Source organism: Spinacia oleracea, chromosome 6, assembly GCF_020520425.1.
Source record: "Spinacia oleracea cultivar Varoflay chromosome 6, BTI_SOV_V1, whole genome shotgun sequence".
Classification (NCBI taxonomy): Eukaryota; Viridiplantae; Streptophyta; class Magnoliopsida; order Caryophyllales; family Amaranthaceae; genus Spinacia; species Spinacia oleracea.
In genome coordinates this window covers 103205629-103216624 of record NC_079492.1, presented here as the reverse complement: position 1 = coordinate 103216624, position 10996 = coordinate 103205629, and the positions used below count along the sequence as shown (strand labels likewise).

Genomic DNA, 10996 nt, shown 5'->3' with positions numbered 1-10996 from the left:
ATTTTCGGGTCCATTCGATTCAGGTAGAAACGGTTCGGGTTGTCGCAAGACGGTTAGTTTTCACCGTAAAATGGAGATAAAGCATAGATGAAAATGACCAAGTAGGATTAACTAATACGTAATGAATTTGTATAATTTGTAAATACAAATTTATCATATACTCATATCGGTTTAAACAACAAGATTACAAGACTAACATGTTCAACGACGAAACGAGACAAACAGTTCAATTGTTAATGAATTGAGTCGATTCAGTAAAACATGTATCTTGAAACATTTCGGGTTATAAACGGGTTACGGATTGTAAATGAGTCGGGTTAAAACAGTTCGGATAATAAGCAGTCCGGGTTTTAACAGTTCAGGTTGTAAACGGTCCGAGTTGAAACAGTTTGGGTTGTAAACGGATTTTTCCAGGTTAAAACGATTTGGATTAAAACAAATCGTGTCATTAACGATTTTCCGGTCCATTCGATTCGGGTAGAACAGTTCGAGTTGTCGCATGACGGTTAGTTTTCACCGTAAAGTGGAGGTGCATAGATGAAAATGACAAAGTAGGATTGGAAGTCGTTACGCGAACTCAACAGGAAGCCTAGGTGACATTTTAAACACTCGTAGTCGTGTGTTGAAATTTTGCAAGAAGTTAGCCTCTCAATACAATGGGGGTCTAAACATGTAAAAGCTTTCTCAGGCATTGAAGGCCTACATGGCAAGCAGTCACCAGAAAAATGGCCAAGAATCATATGAAATTTTAAACAGCCATTGATGAACCTTCATCGCCCAGGTGACGACCAGACACCAGCAAAGATGCAGATCATATGTATTGTACAGGAATACGACGACACATATGGTAGGCTGTTCAAGTACAATTACTAATTAAAGCAAACAACGCAACAAAAACTTTAACACTTGTAATTCTTGCAAATTCCTACAATATCACAAAATACAGAGCTTTAATTGGTGAATTCATGTCAGTTTTCCTACAACTAGAAGTTGAGGTTACAACCAACCCTGGCAAATACTTGATAGTTACTTCTCACTTTAAAAAACCAAAAACTAGTAGCCAAATTTATCGTCATTCATACTGCTCCTCTTCTTCCTCATCTTCATACTCGTCCTCCTCAGCTGTTGCATCTTGGTACTGCTGATATTCCGCAACCAAATCATTCATGTTGCTCTCTGCCTCAGTGAACTCCATCTCGTCCATTCCTTCACCAGTATACCAATGCAAGAAAGCCTTCCTCCTAAACATAGCAGTAAACTGCTCACTCACCCTCCTAAACATCTCCTGTATGGATGTCGAGTTACCAATGAAAGTGGATGCCATCTTTAATCCAGTAGGTGGGATGTCACAAACTGTGGACTTCACATTGCTGGGAATCCACTCAACAAAGTAGGAAGAATTCTTGTTTTGCACGTTAAGCATCTGCTCATCAACCTCCTTTGTGCTCATTTTTCCTCTGAACATGGCAGAAGCTGTCAAGTAACGACCATGACGAGGGTCTGCTGCACACATCATGTTTTTCGAATCCCACATCTGCTGGGTTAGCTCAGGGACTGTCAATGAACGGTATTGTTGTGACCCACGAGACGTCAGGGGAGCAAAACCCACCATGAAGAAATGAAGCCGGGGGAATGGAATCAGATTCACTGCCAGTTTCCTGAGGTCAGAGTTCAATTGACCTGGGAACCTCAGACAACATGTAACTCCGGACATGGTAGCCGATATCAAATGGTTTAAATCGCCAACTGTAGCAATACAATAAACCCAGATTAGTATTCATATTCAATCTAGTTCTATCAAAGTGACAAAAGCATAATCACTAATTACAAAACCTAGATCAATCTATTTACACAAATGACATACGCAAAAAAACCCCAATTAAACTTATACATTCAATTTCAAAATTAACAAACATATCAAACACATTAAATTACTCCAAATTAAATAACTCTAAACAGACTCTATGTTTATTCCACAAATCTAACATTCTACAGACAAAAAAAACAGGGGGGATACATGATATTATACAGTAAACCAAGTAATCAACTACACAAAATGATAAAAGGTTGCGAAATCTTACAGCTAGGGGTGGTAAGCTTCAAAGTTCTGAAGCAGATATCATACAAAGCTTCATTATCAAGAACCATACACTCATCTGCATTCTCAACAAGCTGGTGAACAGATAAAGTTGCATTGTAAGGCTCGACCACGGTATCCGACACTTTAGGCGAAGGGAAAACAGAGAAAGTCATCATCATTCGATCTGGGTATTCTTCCCTAATCTTCGAAATCAACAAAGTTCCCATCCCAGATCCAGTTCCTCCTCCCAATGAATGACAAACTTGAAACCCTGCAAATTTCATTTTATTTCATTTCCGTAAGTCAGATCTAGCGATAAAACATTGTACAAAAAAATGAAAGAACATTAAGGAAAATTTTCAGTTAGGCATTTCGTCGAATACCTTGCAAGCAGTCACAATTTTCAGCTTCTTTGCGCACAACATCAAGAACAGAATCAATCAACTCGGCACCTTCAGTGTAATGACCCTTCGCCCAGTTATTACCAGCACCGGACTGTCCAAAGACGAAGTTGTCAGGCCTGAAAATCTGTCCATACGGGCCGGATCTGATACTGTCCATGGTACCGGGCTCAAGATCCATAAGAACAGCCCTGGGAACGAACCTCCCACAACCGGCTTCGTTGTAGTAGACATTGATTCTCTCAAGTTGAAGGTCACTGTCACCGTGGTATTTTCCGGTGGTATCGACGCCGTGTTCAGCGCACACAACTTCCCAGAATTTAGAACCGATTTGGTTCCCGCACTGACCCCCTTGAATGTGAAGGATTTCACGCATTTTCGAATTTTGAAGAGGAGAGAGAAAATGAGAAAATTGAAATGGTGGGGAGAGGTTTTGAGGAGAGAGAAAACGAAGAGACTGGGTTCAAAAATGGGGGAGTTGAATTGGAAGAGGAGAAGTTATATAGTGAGAGAGGGAAAACGGCTACTTTTTTACTGGGAGTAAAATTAGGGTTTTGAATTTGAATTGAATGGGTGGATCCAAAGGACAATATTCGAGGTGTTGGTGTAACGGATTAAAAGCAACGGCTAAGATTGGTTTGGGTTTTTGAGTCAGGGAATATTTTAGATTTTTTTTTGGATTTTGAATTTGAATGCTTTAATTCAAGATAGCTGGCAATTTGCATGCAAGGTGTAATGCGACGGCGTCTGTAATCCATGTTCGGGCTATGAGTTGTACTCCGTAACATTGTTTGGTTAGAGACTTAGACGTGTAAAGAAAGAGAAAGGGAAAGGGAATTACTGAATTAACCTTAACATTTGAACAACTCTACATTCTTTTCCCCAATCACCACTAAGCTAGTAAGCTAGATATTTTAAATAAACAAGTGTATTTGTTTTTGTTTATACGGAGTATATTTTTTTAACTAGTGTGTAGTCCGGGTGATGTCCGGGGTTTCTACTTTTAGTAGGTTTTTTATTTTGTGCCACGGTGGGGTTATTGGTTGTTGTTGGTATGATGGTTTTTTCAAAAATTATAAGATATTCAATTACCTTGTATTTTACAAAGGATGTATATATTGGACGATGCGTAATAACTAAGAGTATAAAACATGTTTAAGTTAAATTTTCAAAAACAATTCTATTTGTTTGTGATTTTTGTTGGAAGCATAACTCAAAATGTAAGGTGTATCTTAAACATGATAAAGTAAACTACTATTGCATGTGTTAAAAATAATGAGGGCATTCCTCTTATTTGGTGCATGACTTAATTTGACAATGTCTCATATTTGCATGCTTGTTTCTTCGTTTGCCAATGCTTGGTTTAGTTTTGAGGGTTGGTAATTGTAGTGGTTTCTGTGTCTTTCTCCCTGCAATAAAGATATGATTAATAAATACAGGTGTTTAATTTTGTGTTTTGGTTTCGATTATTTTGTTTGGTTTGATTGTTGAGCATTGGACTTACATTGCATTTCTGTCTCTCTTCTTTGCAGTCCTTACCACTCCAGTATCATTTCCTATGGCGTTATCCAGCAGATGCATGTCCACTTCAGTGTTGCTTCCTGTGGGTTTATCCGAGAGATTTGCTTCTGCTTCAGTAGTTGTTGGTTTATCTGAGAGATTTGTTTCTGCTTCAGTAGTTGTATCTGAGGCTTTATCCATGAGTAGTCTTTTTGCTGGATTTTGTTCCTGCAATTAGGATTTGTATGTCAGTCCTTTTTTTTTGTCTAATTATTTGAGAGTGAAAGTGTAAGTTGTATTGTTGGTAATAAGGAACAATGTATACCCACCACTTCTGGACCTTGGTGTTTGTAAGACTTTTCCAATTGGTAGTCTATTTGGAATGTTTTTTGGCAAATGAGCTCAGTTGTTTCACTTCTTGTACTCAGCTTCACCTTAAATGTAAATTGTTTCCCAACACAATGTTGTAGTCGATCAAACACATTATCTTTGCCATTGTCCTACAATGTGCAATTGTTTGTGTTCGTTAGTCGTGCAATATGTGTAAGAGGTTAATTATTCTTTTATTCTTGCAAGTGTCATACCTTTTTCTGCAATTCAAGGAGTTTGTGTATTGGACTTCCAACGACTATTTCAGCCTCCTTATCGAACAATGCCATTGGGATACATGCAGTTCCGTCGTCTATATCAACCGTCAAGAGATACCTGCAAATTACTGGGTTATAAATCAAGTAGTTTACATTTTGTGGTGATATAGTGTGAGAATGTTATTTACCTTGTTTTTGGGCATTTGACCACAACCTCGCAATTTGTACAGTAGAATGTTTCATCTACCTTTTTCTTACATGTGTCACAGGAGTTGTAATGCCACTTTTTGTCAAGGTGAATGCTCATGATTGTGGCACTGCAGGTGAACATCTCCTGTAGAGTATGCATAAATGTTAGTATGTTAGAGTTGTTTTGTGTTAGATGGGTGGGTGAAGTTAGGATCTGACCTTTGTTTGTGGATCCATTTCCAGAATGTCTTGAATCTTTTTTATGTTCTTGAACATGGCTTGTTCCAGTGACTCGTGTGGTTTAGCCTCCAGTTGTTTTATAGGAGTTCTTGGTTCAGGGTTGTTTATAGAATAATTGTGACATCAAAGAGATATCAATACCATATTCATACATGTAAAAGAGAAAAATATTCCAACATGTGATCATATACCAACATGTGATCAGACTACGGAGTAAACTATACCAACCTGGTCTGACTCTTTGTCCGTAATTAACGTAATTCATATACCAACTTGTGATCATGTAATCCTTCCATATTTATGAGGAAGAATACAAAATATTTCAACTTACTTTGATGGGATTGTATAATGCATTATTCCAGCGAAAGTTTTAGTTATAAATTTGGGTTATGAATATGGCATCATAAGAATTTGTTACCCTTGTTTGAAGCCTTCTGTTTCTGGAATCGGGAAGTTGATGTGTATCTGTGTAGCATTGGTCGAGTTCAGCTGATAGTTTCTTGTAAGTTTTAATGTTTGGAATAATGTTAGCACCACATGGACTACAATGACAAACCTACGTTTTATAGGGCCTGGTTGTTTATTGTCATGAAGTTATGTATTTGGTGTTGGTCTTACCTTGATACATACTGACTTTTGTAGAGGTGATGAGGAGTACTTTGAAGTTGTCTTCATCCTTTGTTATGTCAGTGTGTATCAAGTCAGCTTTTGCGCCCCACAGAGTAACTACGGCCTTGAAGTTGCTGCATATATAGAGATAATTAGTAAATAATTTTTGTTTATTGTTAGCATCTTTATATGTTTTGCCTTTGGTGATCTTAAGTTTATATTTTACCATTGATCTTCAATTTGAATCCTCCGTATTGGGGTTTTTTGTAATCCAACATTGACCCATGTTTTCTCATGAACTCCAATTAGCAAGCCAACTACATCTGCCATTTTTGGCGTTGTTTGTAAACAGAACATGTGATGTTGCAATATAATTTATTAGGTTTACGAACGACTTCAGAAGTTATTATTTTTTACGTACCTATGGCGTAGTCACTTTTGTTGTTTCTCTCTTGCAAACGGTGTAATGGATGTATCTGAAAGTGGTTCATCGGGATCGCTGCTGCATTTTCTTGTTCTTGGATAACAGTGGTGAAAGGTGTGAATCTGATAAGCATGTCATTTTTTACCGGGCAATGAAGCTTGTTGTTTCTGGCAACTTCAAAGTTGTTTATTGTGTGTATATTTCCTTCAACGATTTGGTCCTTGTAAGTTTTCATCAAATCCTTCCTCATAGTGGCTTGAATGAGTCCTCCCTGCGGTTGTTAAATTTTGTTGGGTGTTAGTTTGTTAAATGTTAATCAGGCAGTTTATGAATAAGAGTTGTATAAGAGATGTTAGGTAATTGCTTACTTGTTCGTCTAACAGTAGGAAATCAAAAGCAGTTGGTTGTTCGCTTGTGTTGTATACGACATCCCATGTTCTTATAACTCGTGCCAGCAAGGGTCCTCCCCTTAAGTGGGCCTGAGATCAGCAATGTTTTGGTTCGTTGGCATTTCTGCAAGTCTGAGATCCTGAATCCTGCATGTCAGTTAGTTATACAGGGAATTTCTCAACCGAAGTACTCTTTGTTATGTAATAAATTAAGTTGTTAATGAGACAATGATTCAAATGATGCAATGTATACAATGATGCAGCTTTGAGACGATCAAGTAAGTTGGTTGTTTTATTGTGTTATGCAGAACAGACTGTTGTTTTAAACTAAGAAATAGGTTAAAAACAAACATTCCAAACAGAGCCTTGTTTTGTTAGAAATTTCAATGTTTTTTAGAGATTAAAGATCATTGAAAATTTCTTTGTAAACCACATTTCTTGTCTTTCCAGGTTGTTGATCACCAGTGCCTTTTCCGGGGATGCAGATTTTGAGTCCACTACGTGTAGTGACTCTGGAGACAGCAACATATAGTTGGCCATGGCTGAAGACTGGTTCTGGTAAGTATATTCCCACATGGTCGAATGTTTGTCCTGGACTCTTATTGATTGTCATTGCGAAGCAAACTTTGATTGGGAACTGTCGGCGCTTTAAGATGAATGGCCATTTTGAATCTGATTGTGACATTTCTACTCGTGGAATGCTGACCATGTCTCCCGCATTTATTCCAGTGACAACTTGTGCTTTAATGACTCTATGGTTCAATCTGGTGACAATAAGGCGTGTCCCATTACATAGTCCCTCTCTTTGGTTGATGTTTCTCAACAATATTATAGGACACCCTACTTTGAGGTGTATTTCATGATTGGGCACACCTGGAAATTGGAGGCTGTTGAGGAATTCAGTAGGGTACAGTGAGTGGACATTTCTCCCACCTGTAGTTGTTGGGGAAGATTCTATTTGCGCTCTTGTAGGTTATTTCCTCTCCTGGGATCATTTGCAGTATGTATCCATTGATGTTGTCAACTGTTTCATTTTTTGGAGCAAGTATGGCCCGTTGTTGGAGGTACTTTGGGTCCATGTAACTGTGCAAAATTTCAGGGTACACCTCTTCCACCAATGCAGCAATAGGATCAGCTCCATTTATAAGCAAGTCCTTTGGTATTTCTATCCATGTCGGTTCCTCCTCGCCTTCTTTTGTTGTTGCTGGAATATGCCCATTTCCCATATCTAGTACCCATTTGCTGAACTCTGTTCGCTCTATATCGACTTGGTCTAGGTTTGACCGCTTTATCTGCATGTTTGTCCTTAGTGTGTGGAAAATGCACTCTGGCCATATGGTTTTGGATTTTCTCACAGATGCATCTACAATTTCTACTCGTCCTCCTTTTGGAACAACAAGTAGTATTTGCCGAAAATCCCCTCCTAAGACTACCACCTTGCCTCCAAAAACTTTGTCCTTTAACGAATGGTCATGAAGCTGCATAACATCTCGAAAAGTCTGGTCAAGTGCTTCAAAGCCATGCCTATGTACCATGGGAGCCTCATCCCATATTATGAGCTTTGTTCGTCGGATTAGTTCTGCGAGGTCAAAGCCTTGCTCAATGTTGCAACACGAATTTTCGCTTAAGATCAGTGGGATTTTGAACCTGGAATGGGTAGTTCTGCCAGAAGGAAGTAGTAAAGCTGCTATTCCCGATGATGCCACTGCAAGTACAATTTGTTCTTCAGAGTGTAGCCTGGATATTAAAGCTCTCCAAATATATGTCTTCCCTGTGCCACCACTACCATAGACAAAGAATAGTTGACCTCTACTCTGGTACACCGCTTGGAGGATGTTGTCATAAACATGTCGTTGCTCAGCATTAAGGCCCTGTTCTAAATCGCGTGCATCGATTGCCAATGATTCTGTGTCGTAGTTATGCTCTTCCAGTAACATCCTATTTCCTACTTCTTGAAGTAGTGCTGCATCTGGTAACGGTATTCCGTGGTAGTCTTTGAGGCTTCTATGTTCTCTATTTAGTAGTTGTTCAATCTCGTACAGGGTGTAGTTCTGAATCTGCTCTTCTGTTAGACTTAGGTTTGGAATTCCCAGTCTTTGACGTTGTCGGTAAACAATGTCATCCGATAAGTCTGTCCAATGCTTTTCCCACAACTCTTTTGGGTCTGACACTTCACAGAATAACAGCATTGTAACAAAGAGTTCTTACATCTGTGGCCCGGTAGACCATGTGGCTGCTTCAACTAAACCCTCGTGCCATTCATGGTCCCCATCAAGAAGTCCAAGGGCATGACATGCTTCCTTGTATGTAGGATGTATGATTCCATTTACTGTTCGGATGTCTGCGAAGCATGTGGCACCTTTGACAATATTCAGAAGCAATCTTAAGTAGTACTTCTCCCCGGAGGCAGGGTGTGCAAAGTATATCCTTCCAATGTTGTTCCCGTTTTCTCTAGGCTTCCATCTTTTCTCGTCGCTTAACCATACCCATTGTGTTGGGAAGTCTGCATATGTGAGTTCGCGAGCTTCTGGATACATCCTGTTAGCCGTCATCCACTCTGTCAATGTTGTTTTCTTTGCCCCAACTCTTTCCAGGACATCGTCCAAGTGCTCATGGTCTTCAAAAATGACTTCTTGATGACCCTCCAAATGAAACGTTAGCCTTTGTACAGGGGGGTTTTTGTATTGGATGCTGAATGAGAAAATTCTCCAACACGCTTCAAAGGCTGACACATATCTACATTTTAGATGATTTTGAATCTCACCTATAACTTGCTCCTGGTTGTTTTGTGCTTCGTTGCCATTATTTCCTTCCCGAGCCTGTTCAATTCTTGCAAGTGCCATGTCAGGGCCTTTGTTCATATACTTGAATAAGTATTTCAGTGACCTATCTTTGTTGCACCTTTCCACATTTATGTGGGCCTGAAATTTCACCACCAGATCAATATTGTATGGGATTACAAACCTGTTATCCAGAACTTGACCATTCTTTGTTGTTGTATGCCCATTATTACGTCTTCTATACAGTGCATACCCCTCATCATTCACAGTTTTTGTTTCCTGGAAACTTCTTGGGTAGTGTTTTGAGCACTTTCCATCTTCCATGCAGGGTGAGCGTTCGTTCATTGACCCACAAGGCCCATGCATCATTGATTGGACTATTATTTCATATCCAATTAAGTCTACCTCTGTGTCTGGTAACTCTGCACAAAGGATTCTGTCTATGTCTTCTGGAGTTAGTGGCTTGTCATCTGGATGTAAAAACAGCAGAATATGAGCGTGCGGCAAGCTTCGTTTCTAAAATTCAATGGTATATATTACTGCAAAGAGAAAGAGGATTTGTTAGTGATTAATGCATGTTGTTATTTAATTTGTTTGGAGGAAATAATATGTACCTGCTATTGTTCTCCCAAAATGTTCTTTTGTTGTTAGATCACATATCAACTCATCAAGCTTGATTTTGAAGACGCGGACCACGACATCTGGCCTGTCTTCGGGTCGTTGTCCAGGTATGTTTGCTAAGAATTCTGTAATTTCAGGCCACTTTGGGTTACATGTGAATGTTATGAACAGATCAGGTGGTCCTGCCCATCGACAAATGGCCATCGCGTCTTGGTAATTCTGCACCATGTATCTAGGTCCACCGGTGAATGAGGAGGGTAAGACGACTCGTCGTCCTATTGAAGCTGGTGTTGTATCACCTCGTGAAACAGCGTCTGTCAACCCACACAACACTTCTTTTCTGATTGTCTTTTGGTTAAGACGGATATAATCGAGCCTTACTTCCTGCAAACACGTGAACGCGTCAACAATCAATTGTTGGCGTAACCGACCACAAAGAATCAAAGTGAGGGCCTCATTTAATCTTTCCATTAATCTGAACGCATAATACTCTCTCATGGTCATAGAGGTTTTTTTTTCCGAGTTGTGGACTCCGCATCACTGTGTGGAATATCTATTCTGTATCCGTCTTCCCCATATGGAAATAGCAAGGGATATTGGAGTGTCATGAAACTTGGATGATTTTCAGATATCCTTCGAAGCCCATAACCCTTCTCTTCTATAATCACATCTCTTTGGCCTCCTTCATTCTCACCGTTGCCTACAATCAAGGCTGCAAGTTCATTAGTGGACGGTAAATTATATTGTCTGCCATCCTTAGATCGCGTACCAATTAGACGAACCCGAACAGGTTGCATTTCAACATTGGAAAAGCGTTCCCTGGCCATTCTGAAGACCGTCGCACCGTAAAAGGAGGCTATAAAGGCAACGCCCAGGTAATCACCTATCAAACGAAGTCTAATCTCAAGATCACAAGATTGGGATTGCCCTCCCATAAATCGGGATGAGATGCTTAAAAGTTGTACAAGGCCACTCGGAGAGCTAGAAACTGTGAAATGCATGGCCGTGCTCGGATGAATCATAGGCTATGATTATCTGTTTATTTGATCAGTTGAACTCTGAAACCGAGGAACACCTCTGGACATAATAAGGATGACAACTCTTACCTTATGTTCAAGAGCAAGCATCGAGCGACAAAGGAATTAGGAAATGCACACTTATCCCTAAGGACAAGTG

General features: G+C 39.6%; 5 protein-coding genes across 5 annotated transcripts; all 5 read right to left on the bottom strand.

Moving 5' to 3' along the window:
* Positions 1-888: 888 nt before the first annotated feature.
* On the bottom strand, positions 889-3221 carry LOC110800212 (tubulin beta-2 chain). Its single transcript, XM_022005515.2, has 3 exons — positions 2464-3221; positions 2082-2351; positions 889-1746 (listed from the first exon to the last, which is right to left on the bottom strand). The coding sequence occupies exons 1-3, from the start codon at positions 2855-2857 to the stop codon at positions 1073-1075; spliced, it is 1338 nt and encodes a 445-aa protein (XP_021861207.1). The 5' UTR covers positions 2858-3221; the 3' UTR covers positions 889-1072.
* A 125-nt stretch (positions 3222-3346) lies between these two features.
* On the bottom strand, positions 3347-5091 carry LOC130462496 (uncharacterized). The gene is made up of 6 exons (XM_056830828.1): positions 4977-5091; positions 4757-4902; positions 4566-4686; positions 4311-4481; positions 3986-4209; positions 3347-3890 (listed from the first exon to the last, which is right to left on the bottom strand). Exons 1-6 carry the CDS (start codon positions 5031-5033, stop codon positions 3845-3847), a joined length of 765 nt encoding a protein of 254 aa, XP_056686806.1. The 5' UTR covers positions 5034-5091; the 3' UTR covers positions 3347-3844.
* A 1728-nt stretch (positions 5092-6819) lies between these two features.
* On the bottom strand, positions 6820-7128 carry LOC130463427 (uncharacterized). Its single transcript, XM_056832557.1, has one exon. It carries the CDS (start codon positions 7126-7128, stop codon positions 6820-6822), a length of 309 nt encoding a protein of 102 aa, XP_056688535.1.
* Positions 7129-7318: 190 nt separating this feature from the next.
* Positions 7319-8608, bottom strand: LOC130463426 (uncharacterized). Its single transcript, XM_056832556.1, has one exon. The coding sequence runs from the start codon at positions 8606-8608 to the stop codon at positions 7319-7321; it is 1290 nt and encodes a 429-aa protein (XP_056688534.1).
* A 15-nt stretch (positions 8609-8623) lies between these two features.
* LOC130463425 (uncharacterized) lies at positions 8624-10291 on the bottom strand. Its single transcript, XM_056832555.1, has 2 exons — positions 9814-10291; positions 8624-9669 (listed from the first exon to the last, which is right to left on the bottom strand). Exons 1-2 carry the CDS (start codon positions 10289-10291, stop codon positions 8624-8626), a joined length of 1524 nt encoding a protein of 507 aa, XP_056688533.1.
* Positions 10292-10996: the final 705 nt, after the last annotated feature.

What these genes read in the sequence shown, in the direction of transcription:
- LOC110800212 (XM_022005515.2), bottom strand. Translation starts at nt 2,857, where the DNA reads ATGCGTGAAATCCTTCACATTCAAGGGGGTCAGTGCGGGAACCAAATC. An exon ending in AAATTGTGACTGCTTGCAAG is followed by an intron (nt 2,352 to 2,463) that starts GTATTCGACGAA and finishes TGAAATTTGCAG; the next exon opens with GGTTTCAAGTTTGTCATTCA. An exon ending in GAAGCTTACCACCCCTAGCT is followed by an intron (nt 1,747 to 2,081) that starts GTAAGATTTCGC and finishes GTATTGCTACAG; the next exon opens with TTGGCGATTTAAACCATTTG.
- LOC130463426 (XM_056832556.1), bottom strand. Translation starts at nt 8,608, where the DNA reads ATGCTGTTATTCTGTGAAGTGTCAGACCCAAAAGAGTTGTGGGAAAAG.
- LOC130463427 (XM_056832557.1), bottom strand. Translation starts at nt 7,128, where the DNA reads ATGGTCAGCATTCCACGAGTAGAAATGTCACAATCAGATTCAAAATGG.
- LOC130462496 (XM_056830828.1), bottom strand. Translation starts at nt 5,033, where the DNA reads ATGTTCAAGAACATAAAAAAGATTCAAGACATTCTGGAAATGGATCCA. An exon ending in AAATGGATCCACAAACAAAG is followed by an intron (nt 4,903 to 4,976) that starts GTCAGATCCTAA and finishes CATACTCTACAG; the next exon opens with GAGATGTTCACCTGCAGTGC. An exon ending in GTCAAATGCCCAAAAACAAG is followed by an intron (nt 4,687 to 4,756) that starts GTAAATAACATT and finishes AGTAATTTGCAG; the next exon opens with GTATCTCTTGACGGTTGATA.
- LOC130463425 (XM_056832555.1), bottom strand. Translation starts at nt 10,291, where the DNA reads ATGGAAAGATTAAATGAGGCCCTCACTTTGATTCTTTGTGGTCGGTTA. An exon ending in TTTTGGGAGAACAATAGCAG is followed by an intron (nt 9,670 to 9,813) that starts GTACATATTATT and finishes TTTTACATCCAG; the next exon opens with ATGACAAGCCACTAACTCCA.